The following is a 21,157-nucleotide window of genomic DNA, read 5'->3' as shown; positions in this document are numbered from 1 at the left end:
ACACCTACCATATTTCCCATACTTGGCAAATTCGGATTATTACCTGTCATTGCCCGAAAGATGGCAAAAGGTGGATCAAATGGAGAATATACATATAACTTCATAAAATGTTTTACACAACAAAAAATCATCTTAAAGTTGCACTAAAAAACGAAATTACTCAGTGAAAGACCCAATATTAAGATTATTATTTTTAATTGATTAAGTTCAATTAAATAAAGCATAAATTAAAATTTCTAATCAATATGCAGAGTAATGTCTTACATCAACACCTAACCCGAACATGATTTAACTGACACTCTTTATTAATAATATTAATATGCACAATCTGTCAAATAAATTAAACATATAGCATATGAATTGCCGTTAGACCGTAAATTGCTGCTATTAAGTTACCATATATTATATTGCATATCAATACATGAAGCCAAGGCGGCGCCACGTCAGGGTTTTACACAGTGTGTGCGCTTGAGCACGCGTTTGTGTAATTTATTTAATTTAAAGAAACCAGTAGTTGCAACAAAAACGTTAAACCAACACTCGACAACTTGTCAACAAATATGTTCGCGAAAGATATTTTTTGTTCGAAAAACATATCTTTAAATTATTGAAATGAATTTAAAATATTTAAACACAACGGCATTTACCGCATAGTCAAGCTCAGATTGAGGCGTGTCTATATATGATGAACATGCATATACAAGACGTCGGTTGACTAATGCAGCAATTAACGCCCGATCAAATTAAAATCAGTTGACTGACTCATGAATTTAAACAATTTAGATAAAAGTTGCGGCTACCCCAAGACATTTTGTTTTAAATTTTTTGTATAAATTAAAATAAAATAAAAGGCCAATTTTTTTTTTCTCTTCTTTTACTGTGATGAAAATAAACAAGTAAAAAAGGATAAGTTCGGGTGCAACCGAGCATTTTATACTCTTGCAACTTGCAAGAATCAAAGCCAGGGTATTATTTTAAGGTGCAAAACGGCAACCAGAGGATATATATGGGTATATGAAATAAAAAGTTTGATCTCTTGTTGACATTTCGTAAAAATTTTAAGACAATTGGATAACTACAATCGATGTTATCGATCAAAAAGTGATAGCAGCTTTTGGTCATCGGTCGCAAAATGCAAAGAGCAAATATTAAATTTTGTTTTAAACGTGGGAAAACGTTTACTGAAACATTTCAAATGATGAAAAAAGTTTATGGTGATCAGTGCCTATCCCGTAGTAATGTGCATGAGTGGTTTAAGCGATTCCAAGAAGGTCGTGAAGACCTCTGTGACGATCAGAAGTTGGTCGTCTTCAGAAGTCAAAAATAAAGACAATGCTGATTTGTTTTTACGATTCCGAGGGTATTGTACACCGAGAGTTCGTCCCACCTCGCCAAACGATTAATGCTATGTTTTACCTTGGTGTTATGAAGCGTCTTTTGTCACGCATTCGTCGTGCTCGACCACAATACCGTGAGGCAGGGTCCTGGCGCCTGTTGCACGATAATGCGCCGTGTTATCGGTCGACGCTTGTCACTGACTTTTTGACGAAAAACTCCATATTAACCATTAATCACTCACCCTACTCACCTGATCTGGCACCCTGTGATTTTTACCTATTTGGAAAACTTCATTTGCCCATGAAAGGACACAGGTTTCAGGACAGTTCAGCTATCCAAAAGGCCACTACCGATATTCTCAAGAGCTTTCCGAAAACTGACCTTAAACACTCATTTGAAATGCTAATTGACCAGGCTAAACGCTGTATCGAGGCACAAGGAAACTACTTTGAATAAAAAATATAACTTTTGTAAAATATTAATTTTTTGTTGTTTTTTTTAACAGTCCTGTTTCTTTTGCGACGGACCTTGTATATATCCACATACTAATAAAATATTCGCTGAGATTCATTAAAACACCTCACATACCATCACTAATCATATGGAGTAAAGTCAGCCGGACGTTTGCAAATTTTGGTATTACTTATGTATATGGGGGCTAGGACAGTTTTCAGCATAAAGGTACATTATTATAAGAAAAACACACTTTTTTTAAATATATAATGATAACTGAGATATTCTCTGCTATACTATATGCGGTAAATTTACAAAATTTGTCTTTTAAATATATTGGAATATAAATACTAAGGAAAGTATGGCATGCTTTTAGGCGTCGTTTTTTAAATTCTTACACGTACTGCTGTGACAGGTGCAAAGAAGCTTGTCGGCGCTGCGTTGTCGTTTTGTGGAAGTTTATAAAAGTCGCAACATTTTGCCAATTGGACAATAGTCGTGTCTTAGCGCCGCCAACGTTGGTGCATACAGTTATTATTACCGAGTAGCGCGTTTTGGTGTGCGAGCGTGCGCGTGTCATTGTGCCGTTGTACGAACGTTTTATTTCAAATACTCAACAACAAAAAATAAGGATACGCATATCCTTTTTCAAAGCCAAAGAGAAAATAAACAAAATTGTAACAAAATGCTGGCGAATTTACATTCAACACTTTGTAATTTGGCTGCTTTGCTGTGCCTTGTTGCGCTTGCGCAGGCCACATACAAACTGCAGGAGCGTTATAGTTGGACCGAATTGGATTTTGCATTTCCTAGTCCTGGTTTAAAGCAACAGGCGCTCGCCAGCGGTGATTATATACCACAGAATGCATTGCCTGTCGGCATGGAACACTGGGGCAATCGGTTGTTTGTGACCGTGCCACGTTGGCGTGATGGTAGGTGCAAGCGTCAAATGCAAGGACGTGAAAGGACAATTTGTTAAGTGTGCTGTAATTTTTTACTATGAAGGCATATACTGTGATTTAGAAAAAGAAAAGCTGACAATTTTCTGTTATTAACAACGGAATAAATATTCTGCAGTTATAAGTCTGATCCCTGTACATTTCAATGCTGTAAAGGTTGACTTGAGAATGAGATGAGTAACCTTGCCACGATATCTTTACTACACAAAAGAACATATCGGAGACCTTATAAAGTACTTTTCTCCTCAAGAAGGTGCTCATTCGGGGGAATTTTCGATATTGAACCACTATAGCATATAGTTGCCATACAAACTGAGCAATTAAAATTAAGTTCTTAAAATATGGGAGTTGGATTACATACTAATAAATGCTCCTTGGGTTTCATTAAAATAGCTAACATACCAACACCAATCATATCGAATAAAGTCAGTCAGTTGTTCGAAAATCTTGATATATGTAAGTTATACAGGGGTTAGGTCAAGTTTTCACCCGATTTTATCCATTTTAGGCGCAAAGATACACAGTTATGAGCAAAACACGCTCCCTCGTTTTCAGTGAGATAAATCACATATTGGCCGATGATGTATAAAGTCATGCCAGAGTTCGAAAATCTTTATATGAGCTATATGAGTGAAGTATTGACCCAATTTAACCCACTTTGGGCATTCCGAGTACCAATTATCATGAAATGATTCTTACCGAATTCCTATAATATATGTATATCACACATTGACGGATATTTTCAGTAAAAAGCCAACTTTAAGCTGTGGGATCCACATTTCCGGTATCTGTGGGCTTGAAGACTTATAGTTTGATTTGGGCAATCTTTAGTCATAAAGTGACATACCTCCAAATTAATATTTGTACAAAGTTGTTTTGGGAAAATAGTCCGTGCATCCATCTAACTTTCTATTTTACGATAAACCTGCAATTTTTTTCAGAACATATGTGGTGATGTCACTGTTAACTGTGAAGCCAATGAACTAACAATAGGCACCCCACGAAAATTAGACGCCATAACGCCATAAAAAAAAAAAATAATTCATATGCCTCTGGCTATTTGCAGATATTTAAACGACACACATGTTGGAAATATAGCTGGATCTCGGAAAAGTCAATTCCTTACTTGCTCAACAATTGCCTGCATGGCATCAAAGAACTCTAGTCGGATTGCTAAAAGGTCACTGATTAATTAGCATTCCTGCCAGCAGACTAATATGTAACATATAACACAATATAATTACAACTATACTATAAGTCGTCAAGTGGTAGAATGAAAAGAAACCATAGAACATCTTCCAGGCGAACGCAATGCTTTCGATACGAAAAGAATGCTACAAGGGCCAGAAAATATACTCTGACCTATGCTCCACGCACACAATATGGTTCAATTCCTTTACGCTTGACATTTTTATCATACAATCTTTGTATGTGTTAATTGTCATATTAAATAAATCTGAGTTTAGTTGCCTTAAATGCTTTTAAATCAACATGAGTTAAGCTGTCATGCGATACACGGATTATCCCCAGGCGATTTGCCAACCACACACAGGAAAAGCTCGACAAGTTGCTGTCAAGCGAACAACTGAGTTTGAATGTGTTGAACGAATTACGAGAGTAGTAGCGACTAGTCACTAGCTTACTAATCACGCAGCAATTATGTAGTTTATGTTTGACAGGAATTGAAAACATGCGACAAATTAATTTTGACGTAAATGGTTAATGTCTTTTTGCTCAGCAAGCGCTAAGCAATTCGAAGTTTAAACTAAAGAGTTGCCACCGACGTAGCCGAGCACTTTGAGTACCTGACTGTATTTAAATGGGTGACAATTTAGATAAAGCGTAACATTGCATTGCAAATTTTTCCATTAAAAAATGTGACTTTACAATTTTTTCATTAAATCTATAAAGGATCGGAAGCGGTTGGAAATGCGACAGGAAGGTACACAAAAAGGCTTTTAGATTTTTTTTCTTGAAAATTAGATGGACTGTACTTTAGTCATGATGTCTTCTTGTGGTTTTTTAAATCTGGTGAGAACTTTGGATTAACGAACCTCAATAAACTTTTCTGAGGAGCAGGATCAAAAAATTCTTTTCGACAAATTTGAAGTTACGAAAAAGAAAAACAAGAACAAAATAAAGTTTATTACGTAAATACTAAATAGCTGGACTTCACGTAAGCTTGGTCAGCGTTGGCACACAATCAGTACATGCGCTGTCGCAAAAGCCTTTTGGCCCAAAAACGATCACATGAGATCTAGTGATATCTTTGCCATCTGCAGAAGCGGTATGGAATACTTCCTTCTTGACTGTCTCGGGTTTGGAGGTCAAGACTCAACCCCGCATACCTTCAGACATCCCACCGAACTGGCGGGAATGGAGATTAAACGCCTTTGCAAATTTGTTTTGACTCCTAAGCGTTTTGCTAATTTATAATTTCAAACACAGGAGTTCTTCTTTTCTATGACTTCACAAAGACTAAATATAGCAGTCTACGTGCGATCTTTGATTAGCTATCTAATCTATACGGTTTAAATTAAGGAATCTCAGTTAACTTCTTTGAGTGGACAGTATCAAAAAAAATCTGTCCGACAGTTTTGAGAAGAAATTTAACGAGACGAAATGAAGTTCATATCAATACCAATAATTATTTCCTATTCAAAAGTAATTTAGTGTCAAAAAAATCGATCAAATGCAGCTTCTCTTGAGGTGAATATTTCATTAGCATGTTCATTTGCCATATACAAGAAAAGAGCTTGGCCATTGGAGAGTAACTGAAAGCAGATAATTCCCTGCCAATACCACCAAACTCATAGCAAAATCTTCCTCACTGCCAATCCTTGTGCGGGCTGACCACGATATGATTATGACCATTTTCGCTTGAAGTTGTAACAAAAGCACATTTTTCCCACGAGAAACCAGCCGCGTTAGAAACGGATAAATTTTGTTGTGAATCTGTAGCGATTCGCTGATGCACATTCGGTCCATGAGATTTTGTTGCGTTACCTCTAATGGAAAATATATAGTATATGTCAAACCTCCTTTAATATCCTTCTTTATTAATATGGTTTCAAATAGATATTCGTGCAGTGTTTAGTTCTTATGTAATCAAAATAGTGCTTACATGATGGTCGAACTCCACGATTTCTCTTATTGTATGAAAGCTTTCGACAATTGGCCTTGGATAGGGGTGATGTATTTTTGACGTCAAAATGAAACGCAGTGCCGTTTAGAGAAAGGTGGGGCCCGCGGATGATTGTTGGAGAAAAATATTGGCCAAACTTTCTTGCATATCACCGGAATCCTCTGAAAACTGCGGACTTTGGAGGACTTGTCCTCGATCTCCCTTCCCTCTTTTCGAAATTGAATAGACGAAACCAAAATTTCTATTTCTAGTCTATTACAGAATCAAGCTCATAATTACTATTTCATTCTCATTTTCAGCTTTCTGCCTTAATTTTTCGCCTTTAGCGAAGAAAACCTGAAATTTCTGGCGTATTTTATCCCTGTTGGTGTCTACCTTTAATACATGCTTAAACAAGATTGAGTCAAGCAATCAAAAACCCGCTTGAGAAGTTTATTTAGTACGAAATTTTGTCTTTCTAACGCTATACAGCGTATGGCCATCGCTTAACCAACGTGAATCAGTGTTTTATGTATGATGAGAGTAATAACGGATTTCCGCAAAAAAACATGGATCATATGTTAGATACTAATCTATATATGTATATAAAAGAATGCTGTGCTAGTTACACCATTTATAACTCAAGAACGGCTGAACCGATTTTGCTGAAAATTGGTGGGGAGGTAGCTCAGAACCAGGGTAAAGATATAGATTTATCTCTTTATGTCAAAATTTAATACAACTCATTTATACAAAAAATATATTTCAAATCATAAGCATTTGTTCAAAATTCATGTTTGTATGAATCATTTGAATATATGCGTATAATTTTTAACAGAGTTCTTCTCAAAAATAATACAATTGCTAAGTATTTGGAATAGTAGAAAAGAACTGCAACCGAATACGCAGTGAAATAATATAGATTATAACTGGCTCAGTAATCAATCGCTGAGTATATATTATATGACGTGCATCCCAAAAGACTGATGTCACAACCTTTGCAACCAAATTTTTTGGTCTTTCCAGGCATGAGAACCGGTCCATCATATACAGACCACTGATTGACTGTCGATTGGACTCCAGTGGAAAATGATGGAGCTATGTTTCTATTGTCACACACCGACGCAAAAATTCTGTTTTAAAACGATAAAAGAGCACTCAGACACTTCTCAGAATCAGTTATTCGTTGTTTTTGTTGGATTATGAACTGGCGAGGCACCCACTTTGTACAAAGCTTTCGTCACTTTAGAGCATCATTGTCCTCGGTGCTCATTTCGCCTCTTTCCAACTTAGCAAATATCTTTTCATTGGTGGATTTCCCTGAGCCCAAATTCAACAGTATTTTCCCCCAAAAACAATGCTTTATTAACATACGAAATGTTTTTTTGTAAACTAACACAAGTTGGTTCACTATAAGCGCTATATCTCCATAACTTATAGTCATAATCTAAATAATAGAAATTATATAGATGGTATTAATAGTATTATTTATGTGTCAGCCACAGTGAAGCGTGGACGGGTCCTCTAGTAAAGTATATAATTGGTTAATTTAGCAAATTATACCTACAAAAAAATTGGTTTTAAGCATACTATTCTGCCATAATTTGACTCTGCGTAGACAGCACAGGAAATCCACTTTGTGGATAGTCGGTCTCATTACCAAAGTCTAACAAAATGTCCGAAATGCAAAAGGAGTAAAATAGAAAAATGTTGAACTATATTTTCTGTATACATTTATTTAAATTTAACGAAGAGTACAAATAAAACATAATCTGAACTAGCAAAGCTAGAATCAACCCTAAGCGCGCTACTACCATAAAAATCTGCAAAAACTAGTCTACAACAGTAAATTCAATAATTTATGATATTTTATTTTAAAGGCTGCTATTATTTTTAATTTATTAAATTCAATTAAATAAAGCATAAATTAAAATTTCTTATCGCTATGCAGAGTAATACATATCCTACATCAACACTTAACCCGAACCTGATTTAACTGACACTCTATTTAATAAATAATATTAATATGTATAAGCCATCAAATAAATTTAAAATATAGCATATGAATAGCCATTATACCGCAAATTGCTTGCTATTAAGTTATCATATATTATATGGGAAATCAACACACAAAGCCAAGGGGGCTCCGCGTCAGGGGACTACACGCTGAATGCGCTTGAGCACGCGTTTGTATAATTTATTTAATTTAAAAAAACCAGTAGTTGCAACAAATACATATGTTAAACTAACACTCGACAACTTGTCAACAAATATATTCGCGAAAAATATCAATTGTGCAAAAAAGAAGTCTTAAAATTATTGAATTGAATTAAAAATATTTAACCGCATAGTCAAGCTCAGATTGAGGTGTGTCTATATGTGATGAACATACGTACACGAGGCCTGTTGACAAATGAAGCAATTAACGCCTGTTCAAATTAAAATCAGTTGACTTATGTATTTAAATAATTTAGATAAAATTAGTGGCTACTGCAAGACAAGTTTTTGTTTGTTACATAAATTAAACGTTATCTTGACAAATTACTCGTTTTACATAACTCAATTTCAATTGAAAATTTAAACGAATTTTAGCCGGTTCACATACGGTGTTTAAGAAAATCAGAAGCTTAATGCGTAAGCGGGTGTAGTGTTTTTGTATGAGACATTAACTGTACATTGGTGTGTTGGCTATAAGCCGATTCCAATAATTCCACTGGCCAAACTATATCTAATACCCAGTTTAGTAAGCTTACATTCATTATAAAACTTTAAAGCTTTAAGTACTTAGTGATCATCAAAATATTTTATAAACTTGATGAGAATTACAGAAAAATTTAATGAAATGGCTAAGTGTACCCGGTCGGAGCCTTAAAGAGTCTGCTCCAAGCAATAGCTAAACGCAGAAACTGTGAATTAAGGAATTTAAGAAAAATATTCGAGTTAGTGAATGACAGAATGGAGACGAAATTAACTTTGAAAGATCTCTTATATTAATGAGTTATAAGGAAACCAAAAATTTTTTAATAAGAACGTTAAATTCAGAAAAGAAATGATTTTGAAAATTACAAAAATTTGGATACTTTAGTTAATCCCAATCTAAGTGGTCCTGTCTCCCAACAACTCAATAAAAAAGAACGAAATTCGTAGAAGAATTTAAGGTGCTAGCGCCTTGTCAAAGCAAACTGGTTCCATTTAACTCCGAACCATGTCTAACGCGATAAAAACATACAATGATAGATAACGTTTTTTCAAGCACTCAAGGTCGGATTTTCAATTCTACTTCCGACATATAATACTTAAAAATATTTTGTAAACTGCATAAGGATTTTGAGGCGGACTAAACTATGTAGGACCTCTTCATACCCAGGGGTCATGTGAACCAACCATAAAAGATATGAACTGAATGGAATAAATATTTCTCGATAAAATACAAGATTGAAAGGAATCATTTACAGAGATCCCTTTAAGATTTTGTACTTGGGCGGGATCTTTCATTAAACAAATGTATGACCACGAAAATATGGGACAAAATTCAGTCGTTTTGTCGCACTAATAGTAAGAACATGATATATGTAAGATATTTCATGGATTGGCAAAAGTAAGGTTGTCAAATATCTCCCTTCCGCTTTTTTGCTCTTTATTCAATGCTTTATAAAAAGTGTTACAGTGATCGGATTTAGTTCAAATATGCGCCGTTTCGTTCGATAATCTCTTTCCATCCAGACGGCAACTTCATAATACCCCCCTTCGTAGAAGCCCCCCTCCTTATTTGCGAAGAACTCGGACAGTCACTTTTCACAAGACTCTTTTGAGTTCAACTTTACACTAATAAGGGCGTTCGCCATGTACAGGAACAGTTGATAATGTTATGCCCGGCCTACATAGTGGATACGATAAAACTTCCCATCCGAGCTCTCGTAGCTTCTGACGAGTCATCAACGAAGTGTGTGGTCTGGCGCTGCCCTGGTGGAACACTACACCCTTCCTGTTGGCTAATTCTGGACGCTTCTGGTCGATCGCCTGCTTTAAGCGATCCAGTTGTTCGCAGTAGATGGTAGAATTAAGAGTCTGGCCATATGGGAGCAGCTCATAGTGGAAGATTCCCTTCCAATCCCACCAAACACACAGCAAAACCTTCCTAGCCGTCAATAACGGCTTGGCCAGTGTTTGGGACGATTTACCGGCCTTCTAGCACGACCGTTTTCACCTGATATTGTCGTATGTGATCCATTTTTCGTCGCCAGTCACCATACGCTTCAAAAATGGGTCGAGTTCGTTTCTTTGCGTCAAATCATGCGGCACCCAAACACCAAGCTTTTTTGTGTATCCAGCCTTCTGCAGATGGTTTCAAACTAACTCCCATCTTCTGGGCGATGTCACAAGATGCCACATGCCGGTCTAACTCATGTTTTCCTTGTTTTGATCGGTATTCGTCGTCACAGGTCTTCCGCCGGCTGGCTTATCCATGGTGTCGTTTTCACCCGCTCTGAATCGTCGAAACCATTCCTCCGCAGTTCAAAGTGATAGAGTACCATCCCCCAAAACACCATTAATCTCACGGAACGTTTCTCTAGCGGATTTGCCTTTAACAAAGGAAAACTTTAAATTAGCGCGAATTTCGGCGTTAGTGAACTCCATGTTTACACATCTTTAACTGTTGAACGCAATATCCAGCCTAATCATACATAGCGTCGTTTTGTAGGTTATGTCAAGATGTATAGTATTGCCGGATTCGAGCTCTGTAGCGCTTTATACATAGCCGCGAAATTCAAAAGCCAAAAGGCGGAAGGAAGATATTTGACAACCAATATAAGAACAACTAATTAGTTCATTTATTTAACTCCTTTCAGGTATACCGGCTACATTGACTTATATCAATATGGATCATACTCCGACGGGTTCTCCAGAGCTGATACCATACCCTAACTGGCGCAGCAACACAGCTGGCGATTGTGCGAACAGCATCACCACGGCGTACCGCATCAAAGCGGATGAGTGCGGTCGCCTGTGGGTGCTTGACGCCGGAACTCTTGGTCTCCTCAACACCACCACCTATCCATGCCCATATGCCGTGAATGTCTTTGACTTGCAAACGAACAGGCGCATACGCCGTTATGAGCTGCGTTCGGATGACATTAATGCGAATACGTTTATTGTCAACATTGCCGTTGATATTGGCAAATCATGTGATGATGCATTCGCCTATTTTACCGATGAACTGGGCTATGGTTTAATTGTATACTCGTGGGAGCAAAATAAATCGTGGCGTTTTTCGGGACACTCATATTTCTTTCCCGATCCACTGCGTGGTGACTTCAACATTGGCGGCGTGAACTACCAATGGAGTAATGAGGGTGTTTTTGGTATGTCACTCTCACCCATACGTTCGGATGGTTATCGTACCATGTTCTTCAGTCCACTGGCAAGTCATCGCCAGTTTGCGGTGTCGACACGTATTCTGCGTGATGAGAGTCGCGTTGAGAATAGCTTCCACGATTTTGTGGCGCTGGATGAACGTGGCCCCAACTCGCATACGACAGCACACGTTATGAGCGATGATGGCATTGAGCTGTTCAATTTGATAGATCAGAATGCGGTCGGCTGTTGGCACTCGTCCATGCCGTATCAGCCACAATTTCATGGTGTTGTGGATCGTGATGATGTTGGTTTGGTGTTTCCCGTCGATGTGAAGATCGATGAGAATAGGGATGTTTGGGTACTATCCGATCGCATGCCGATCTTTTTGTTCTCCAAGCTGAACTACAATGATGTGAACTTCCGTATCTATACTGCAGCATTAAGTACTTTGATTGAGAACACAGTCTGCGATATACGTAACAATGCTTATAGTCCGCCCCTCTTCCGTCAAGCAGATGTGCCACATGTTGCGCCGTCAAGCCGCAATTATTTAACACCAGTTGTGGGTACCGGTTATAGTGGAACCGATCCAGCCAAGGCTTATGTATTCAACAATGGTATGTCTTATGAGATCGGTAGTGGTGGTCCACATCTATTCCCACGACATTCGGAGAGTTTGAAGAATTCTGTTACCACACGTAATTCTGACTGGTGGGTGCGTCACTGAGCTGTGGTTGCTTCAAGTCATTGTGTTTTCTCTTCTCATCTGCCAATTCCAACCACGGATCCTTCTTCTCTTACAGATTAGTTCATCTAGTGCAATTTATGTTATAATCTTGTAAATAAATACTCATTCTTATTATTTTCACATTCATGCAAGTAAATATACGGTAAAGAGTCAATGTTTTAGCTATTAAGATGATCGTTTTGCAAATGATTTCCAAGCATATGAAGATAGTAATATTTCAATGCCTTAGTGCGATAGAGGAAAATAACGAAGAAGTCCTAGGGTCCATGGAGGTACACTCGGTCCGATCCAATTTAACCAGCGATGAAGGCGTATTGTCAATTGGCGAAACCGTCTTCAATTAGAATGAGAGCTTGCTTGCTAGTACGGAACATGCTAAAAGTTTTTCTTTTGCCTTGACATCATCACCACCAAAGTAGTCGACAAATAAGGAAGTTTCTTATTGATCTCGGACTATATGCCGCACGAATGAGGTGGAACCACCTTCCATGGTGCTGTGAAAGTCCCTAGAGGAAGCACGGCTAAGAGAAACCGGTGTTATCATTGGTTCTGTAGCAAACGCGCGGAATATATTGTTACTTCACCGAGCGGCAGAGAGAAACCCCTCTGGTGAACATTGGAACTCTCGGAAATCCGAATTATGGACAGACGATTCTTTAAGAAGGCCCTGAAAAGTGGGGCAACTAACGACTGTGCGGTGTGTAAGACTGGGCTCACAATCTATAAGTCCGAAATAAGGATGACCATGAGGTCTTCACGGAAGGCCTTCTGCAGAAAGATAGAACGCTGTTATGAATATTTAAGGTTCAGACGCATCTTCGTAAGGAACACCATATCCTTGAGGTACTTAAAGGGTGGGAACGCTGCTGGACTTTCCCCTGGGCCGGATGCTATTATACCAGCGCAACTGCAACGGAACCAGCATAAGGAACAAACAGTTTGCCGAACCGACATTCCTTAGTATCGAGGGAGCATTCAACAATATTTTGCCGAAAGCGGTGATTGTAACTGCAAATAGATTTGGCGAAGAATCAAACAGAACTATAGTGGCAGAGTGGGGCCGTGCGGGGCCCCTCAAAGGGGGTTCTCTCGCCACTTCTCTGGATCTTGGTTAAAATCTTCTTGAAAAGTTTGGGGAATTGCCGGATGATTGACTATGCCGTCGGTGTAGTTCTCATGGTTGAGACAAAATTTTAGAATACCCTGTGCAGGGTAACTCCCAGGTACCTTAACATCGTAAGCAGCTCAGTTGATGAAACCGGTCACCCTAGTAAAACCGAACTGGTTTTATTCACTAGGAATACAAAATCCTAGAGGCGCATGAACGTGCTGCTCTCATAAGTACATGCGGAGCTTTACGAGCCCCAACAATCATAGCACTTACCGCCAAGCTGCACATAGCACCGGTGGATATAGCTCAAGATGTATGGCCACTACATCTGCCCTCAAGTTCAGAGAAGCTGCGTACTTAGATGACTGACTTCGATATCTTTTAAGGACTAACATGCTACAGAACCAAGCACTGACCGTCATTTTTCTGCTCACATACATTCAAGGGAGGAAAGGAGAGTTGAACTCGCTGTAGAAGAGGGGCGGTGAGCTTGTTTACGGACGGATCAAAGCTTATAGGAGGGTTGGTTGAGAAGTACATTATCGGGAACTCAGGCGAGCTTAGCAAGCGCTGGTTAACTCCCACCAGCTGTGCAGTCACAAGATCCTTCTGATCTGTGGTAAATCGGAAGAGGTCTAGGGAACTCTTCGCTTACTTTTCCATGCTCATAAGAGACACGGTCCCATCGGTATTTATGTTTGCACTGCAACGAGCCGCATCGGTATTTATGTAGCAAGATTGAACAGAATTAAATAATTCTTCCATATATTTTTCCATGATGAAATTGTTAACATTACTGAATATAATGAACAAATAATTACAAAACATGACATATTAAAAATTACCGAAACAACACTAAGAAATCATATTATCCTTGATTGATGCGATTGGGAGTATTCGTACATTTCTGCGAGATTATATACATATTTATTACTGCATATTTATACCCAATTTGGTCATCTGGTAACCACCTAATATAAAGAAAAAGTTGCACAGGGTAACATAGAAATATTGCATACCCTTAGGCGCTCGTAGTTGAGATAAAACTTGAAAGATGTGTAATGAGTAATTTTTTTGTGAGCTTTTAGGCGTCGTTTTTAAGATCATTGCTGCTTACCGATGAACTCAAAATTTATAAGAACATAATACGTAACTATATGTATGTATAGTAGTAAAAGCAGGACACTTAGATAAGTCTATATAGGTTTAATTGATAGAATGGATTTGCTGACTGCCATCTAATAATTTTGTTTCATAAACAAAAAAAAAATGACTTAAGGAATATAGAATATGAAATACTTAGTAGAGAAAATATATGTAAGTACATAACATTTCGCTTTATTTTCCCCATTATATATTTTTGACCCCATTTCCCTTTCACTTCCAATTTATTACACACGTAACTGTCAAGTTTCACACTAAATTATGTGCAAATTGCTTGCTATCAGCCCTGCAACATCTACAGGCCGAAGCTGATAAAATCAAGCGTTGCCTGCCAAATTAACCAGCAGCATAGCCAACGCCAGTCGCGTGGGTAGGCGGCAAAGCATGAGGGGAATATTTTCCAAAAATCTGCAAGTTAACGATCACTTGCAAAACGCTGCGTTGCTGGCGTTTATTTCACGCATTTTATTATTTGTTTTGGCTTTTCAATCAATACTTGCCACAACACAATACACGCTTTGTGATTTATATCAAAGTAACAGGCGAAAAAGTTTACACGCCAAAGTGGGCGTAACCATGTACGTACTTTCGTAAGGCAAACAAAGGCGAAAGTTAAGCAGCAGTTAGTGCGCATGTTTGTGTGTCTGCGCTTATTAAGGTTCAAATTGTTTGCTTAACTGGCGCAAGCGGGCATTTTTAATGAACTGTTAAAAACAATAACAATAAGCAAAGAAATAAAAAGGCAAACGAGCAACGGCAGCAGCCTTTCGTCGGTTGCTGTAGCACGTCGCTGGCCGTCGCTGCCCACTTCCACTTGAGCACTCCTCAACCGCCGCGTCGGCCGCAACCACAACACATAACACCTAATCAAGGAGATGCAAAATTTAACGCCACAAGTGGCGGAGGCAACACTTCAACGCCAGCGCGGTGGCAACTGGCAGCAGGTAGCCAGGCAGCCGGCAGCCAACAGTAGCTGCAACAACAATCGCTATAATTTAAGCGCTGCGTCAAAGAGCCAAAAAAGAAATAAAAATAAATAATGAAGCGAAAAACAAACAAATCAACCAAATTAACCGCAAACAATTTTTTGGGCCAACCGGCCGCCAGCCGACAGCAACCTGCGCACGCCCGCCGCCTGCCCTTCAAACCGCTCATCGCACGCTTAGCCGGCTGCTGGTGGTCAGCGGCTGCTTAAAATTTATTGCAACATATTTTAGCGCTGCGGAAACAACAACAACAACAACGCACAGTTGCTGGCAACTCGCTATTGTTAAAGTAAATACTCGGCAAATTTGTTTGCTTTTGTTTGCACTGCAACGAGCCGCACGTACAACATTATGTAGACATGTTTGTTGCAAGTAAACAAGAGCCATGCGCTAATTTGCGGTTGCCGAATGGCTTACATGCAAATCAAGCGCGTCTGCTGCGCTTAAATCAACTACAGCTTAGCTTTGAAATAAATAAACAGAAATTCAACGCCGCCGCCCTTCGCTTTGGATTGCAGCAAATTATAGAGATTTTCACTTTTGTGGCAGAAAAGGATACGCTGTGCGGCTGCGTGGCGTTAAGAGCGATGAGTTTGTGCCGCAAAACTGGCACATTCTAATCTGATGCGTAGCTTAGCCCCATCATTAGTGGTTCGCAGCAATTTTAGTTGATTTTTTTTGGTTTTATGGTTTATGCCCTCGCACCGGTTGGTTGTTGACCCTTCTGGGCTGCCAAGCGCCTGACGCATTTGAATACAATAAATGTAAGCGCTACTACCTAACACTAGCACTAAATTAGCTTCATGCCAAATGAGGGCGCAAACGGATGCTGCGTAAGTCTGCAACGGCTCTAAGAAGCGTTATCCTGTCGCTAATCATTGTGGCTTTGCTAGTCGCTTTATGGCTGTAAAGTGGCCAATTTGCTGCGTGTTGATTTGTTGTTGGTTTTATATTAAGATTTCAACTGCCAAAAGTGACAATGAAATTAAGGGCAAGTGTTGATAGACTGTGCGCTGAAAGTTTGTTGCAGACGAAACGAAAGACTTAAGAAACGAACTTCTTTGTAGTTTATTATAAAGTGTTGTTTGTTTGCGTTGTTGTTGCAAGTTTCAAAACTAATTGCAGAAAATTGAATAAATCGCTGAAGTAAAGATTCACATAATTATTTTAATTAATTTTTTCTTATGATTTTTGTAACCACATTTTTTTTTGTGGATTCAAACTAGAAGAGCCTGGCTTTCTTGGTATTTTGAAAAGAAAAAAGCTTGAAAATTGTTTTTAAAATTGTGCGAACAAAAGCTTAAAAGGAAATTAAAAGAGTATTATTTTGATTTATGATAAAGTGGTCCTATTTCAACTATTTGTTCAGCGTCGAACATAATCCATGCCGAATTTCGTGAAGATATCTTGCCAAACAAAAAAATGTTATATGCAAATATTTAATTTGGATCGGTCACATTAAATGTCAACTATAGTCTGATATCAAAGGCTTTGAAAAATAAGCAGTTCCCTGAATAGCAAAATACGATCGCATAATTTGAGACTGATACATCAAAAACTGAGAGACTATTCTGAGTGTATACCGATGTATATATGTATATATATATGTATTTTATAGGATAACCGAGAAAAACATGATAAAACATGCATTAGCAATAATTTTTAAGTGATTGCTGAAGACTAATGGCAGCGTCTGTTCACTTGAGATGCGGCTGCGAGCGGGCGTCAATCTTGACGCAAGCGATTCGCTATAGGTAAATCTGCTCAAAACTCTATACTACTCGCCTAGCGAGGTTATACGCTACGTTTGGCACTCGCCAAGTTGAAATTACCTGCAATGAAAAATTGACAACAACGTCGGATGAAAGACTACACTTTTGATGCCGACCACTGCAAACTTATTAAGGAATACGTTTTAAACGCATACATCCGAATGCCCGGTGTTTTCTATGAAAAGATCGTGCGATTCACAGAAGTTATCTTTTATCTCTAGGACCCAAAGAGATGATCTAGTGGCTGATGTCCGGAGCAAATTGAATTTATGAGGGGAACACTTCTGAAACCTGCGGAACGGCAGTGAAGGTGCAACATCAGGAGATGGCGAACCCGATTCCCCAAGTGATGACGGTGAAATATAATGGCAATCACCCGCCTGAAGAACAACAAGAATGGCAAGGGCCGAACTATTCAAATATTGCGGCGAAGAACTGGCAAGGTGCAGGCATCATCTGCTTTGCAGGATATGGTCCGGGAACCAATAATCAATAACCGTGGGATAGACTCCTTCATATCGAATATAAGGACCTATTGAGCGTAGTGTGTGAAAGATTAAAGCTCATCGTCAACAAACTGATTCTACATTATCAATGTGACTTTAGACCAGGAAAATCTACTATTGATCAGATATTAATCCTGCGCTAAATCTTGGAAAATTCTCTTGAAAAGAAGTTCGACACATACAATTTTAAAGGCGCATTCAACGGCACGAAAAAAAATCTGAATTTAGACAACATCAAAAGCTTCCTCTAGGTCAGGAGGAACCCCTCCGAGCAGTTCTAGATCCAACTCGGAAATTCCTATAACATTCTCGTCTTGCTATATAGTGCGAAGACAAGAACAATAACGTCATCTTATGAGTCGGCTCAGGAGTGTTCGAAGGACTAGGTCATGTCGTCCGAATGGATGAAAACACTCCAGCTCTAAGAGCATTCGACGCAGTACCCGTTGAGGAAAGCAGCGGAAAAGCAAGATTTCTACTCCGTTGGAAAGACCAAGTGGAGAAGGACCAGTCGATTAAATAGTTTATGATATTCGAAAAAATTTCCTTAATGTCGGCGTGTCATAACAGTTGCATCATTTTCAAATAGTCCACATGCTTCTAATAAATGCCATCTCTTTCATAAATTTGACATCTCTGACAATAATTTGTATGTGGTTAATGAACCTTTGTTAGGTTGTGTGTAAAGGAAGACGAGATTATCGCACTTAAGCCAACATTGGACCGAGTTTGTTCTAAAGTAACCAATTAAACCCATATAAAAACCTGAGCTTTTTCACCCTAGGTGTCCAACATATTTTAAATTGAAAGATTGGCAGCCGTAAAAGACGTTATCAAATTTAGTAGTAACATATATAATCTTTATAAAGTCGTTGTGCATGGTTTTAACAAGATAAACCAACCTGTGTGTTTTTGAAAAATGTGGCTTAGTAGGTGTGGTAATTATCGCAAGCAAAAGTACGGTCTAGACATTTTATTTTGGATTTTTTCGAAAGCAAAATGGGTTGGTAAGCAACGGCCATCTTTGAACCTTTGAGATCATACCTGTCAAGGGTGAGCTGACAGAGAAAATGGAGATATATAACAGGTTATTTTTTATACATAAGCTGCAGTAAATCTCATCCTAGTGAGAGTTAACTGTTAAGGTAAGAAAACCACAATCAGGCAAGCCTCAAACTATTCCGCTAATTAAGCAATTCATTTCAAACCAGCAGTGGTCCTAATAATCTTTGATGTCTTGGCATGATCCGAGTCCTAAAAGTCTTTTATTGACCCACAAGTTATTATACTGATGCATTAGACTACTACAACAATGGTGACACCACTAAAAAATCCGAGAGATCGTTAAAGATATGACTCATGCTGGACGACCCTCGACCTCTTCAACTGATAAAAATCATTTAAAAATGAAAGATACGGTGCTTAAAAATCGTCAGGCAAGTGTTAGAGAGATGATAAGAGAGTTCGATAACAATGGTAGCACCACTAAGCAATTGTTAAATAAATTGCACGTAGCTTAATGGGGGAGTCTTTAGATGAAGCAAGTATTCAAATCAATATTCATACACATGACAACTTTGTTTAAAAAATAATGTCACTGACTAATGCTTTTTTCATTGGTCGTTTGGAACAGTGATAATAATGGTAGAAGAACTTTTCAGCACTGGGACCTCATGAACCGAATTTTCTTCTGCGACTTCCAACAAAATCTATCAATGTTGGGTTTCAGTGAATGAAAAGTGGGAGGAGATCGAGGTGGAATCCAGGTGGAATCGCGGTCAGCAGGCGCAAACGCTGCTCAAACTAAGATTGACGGCCAGGAGGGTTTTTCTATGTCTTTGGTGGAAACATCTACTATAAGCACTTCCTCTATGACCAAACTCCAAACTTTATATTCGGAACGTTGCTTTCAATAATTGGAACGTCTAAAGAAAACGGTCGCCAGTTTTGGTTTATAGAAGAGGAATTGTATCTCATCAGGACAGCAGCAGGTTACGCTCATCGATAGGGACTCGCTCGAGGCTCTGACAGCTTGGCTGGGAACTGTTAATGCATTCACCCTATAGTCCGAAACTGACACCAAGTGATTACTACTTGTTGCTGTCAAAGGCAAATGATTACGCAGATGCAAATTTAGACTCAATAGAAGCTTGGGAGGATCGGCAGTGCCAGTTTTTTGCCAACAAGAACAAATATTTCTATGCCAGTGAGATTATGAAATTATTTTCAAAATGGCAAGAAGTTATCGAATAAAACGGTGCATTTTTAACTGGATTTAACAATTCTAACTAATTTAAATAAAACCCTCAATTTAATCCAAATCAACGGATATTTTACTAAACCTTCCACGTTGCCTTGACCTTGTAATACGACATTAATTATTACAGTCCACTTTACACACTCATATATTATAATCTGCAAGCAATTTTATCTTTAATAACTAAACACACGCGCTTAAGACAGCCATGTAAACGGCTTCAATAAGCTGTCAGCGACTGCGGCGAAACAGTATGGCATCACATTTATGGCAAAAAGTACGGCAACACATGCACGAATGCATATCATCGCAGCGCTTTGTAATTGCGAGTTATTGTTAATGTGTTCATTCGGCGCGTTGCAGTCGCCCACTGCGTGCGTCGTCAAATATTTTACTCGCCACAAGGCGAGCGCCAAATTACCACTTCACGTAAGTGAAATATGTGCAGCAACTACTTATAACGGTCAATAAAATAAAGCCACTAGCGCTATTCCAAAGGCAGCGGGTGTTCGCAGTGCGTAGTGGCCAAGTGGCGGCACGAAGTTCGAAAGTATCGAAATTGAGTTGTAAGTAGGAGTAGCGAAGTTTATGGCATGTTGCAGCTAGTGCTGTTGCAATAGTAGTAGTAGTGGCTAGTAGCGGCTGTTGCTTGTAGTCTGTGCTAATTAAGTGCGTTTTAGAAGTTGGCGCAAATAGCTTTAAACAGCTGGACGGCGCGCGTTGCAAGCGCTGAGCGAGTACGTGAGCCACAATCGTTATTCAATAATTTAGCTTTAAGTGATTTCTGTGCCAAGCCAATGGGCCCCATAAGTTATATTCTGCCACATACATGTGGATAATTACAAATACTTGTGTAAAAGGAGCGCTGTTATGGAGCAGAGTATCGAAGAATAACCGAATGAGTCCTTCCGCCATCGCGTGCAACAATTAGAGTTGAGTCCATCCATTTTATGGCAGATTTGCGAAAGGATCTTGGTTTGCGCTTACAAAATCCAACTTCTGCACATATTCACTTGTTTAAAAAATCACCATTTATGTAACCCTTCACCTTAACGCCTAGACTAGCTCAATCTCTTTTAGCATATTTTGAGAAGCTTAAAAATTAGTATATTGACATGAATATGCACCCGTAATTAGTAAGCAATCTGATATTACACCTCAAATAATGTTTATAAACTTTTTTTTTCAGTATATGTTACTTCGTGAGGAAAAAGACAAAGTTAGTTCACAGAGAAACACAAATTTACATATTTTCATCTAAAATGCAAAACAACGTATCAACAAAAAAAAAATTAAAATCGTTGTCTTATATAATAACCAATATATAACTCAAATTTTCTTTCAATAAGAGTGTATGATAACCAATATATAACCGTTTTAT

The 21,157-nt window shown here is 38.5% G+C and overlaps 1 protein-coding gene across 1 annotated transcript; it reads left to right on the top strand.

Moving 5' to 3' along the window:
- Positions 1-2,340: 2,340 nt before the first annotated feature.
- LOC120776163 (protein yellow-like) lies at positions 2,341-12,149 on the top strand. The gene is made up of 2 exons (XM_040106769.1): positions 2,341-2,723; positions 10,725-12,149. The coding sequence occupies exons 1-2, from the start codon at positions 2,477-2,479 to the stop codon at positions 11,957-11,959; spliced, it is 1,482 nt and encodes a 493-aa protein (XP_039962703.1). The 5' UTR covers positions 2,341-2,476; the 3' UTR covers positions 11,960-12,149.
- The last annotated feature ends 9,008 nt before the right edge of the window (positions 12,150-21,157 follow it).

This window comes from Bactrocera tryoni, chromosome 4, assembly GCF_016617805.1.
Source record: "Bactrocera tryoni isolate S06 chromosome 4, CSIRO_BtryS06_freeze2, whole genome shotgun sequence".
Taxonomy (NCBI): domain Eukaryota; kingdom Metazoa; phylum Arthropoda; class Insecta; order Diptera; family Tephritidae; genus Bactrocera; species Bactrocera tryoni.
This window is presented reverse-complemented; position numbering and strand designations above follow the sequence as displayed.

What these genes read in the sequence shown, in the direction of transcription:
- LOC120776163 (XM_040106769.1), top strand. Translation starts at nt 2,477, where the DNA reads ATGCTGGCGAATTTACATTCAACACTTTGTAATTTGGCTGCTTTGCTG. An exon ending in CGTGCCACGTTGGCGTGATG is followed by an intron (nt 2,724 to 10,724) that starts GTAGGTGCAAGC and finishes AACTCCTTTCAG; the next exon opens with GTATACCGGCTACATTGACT.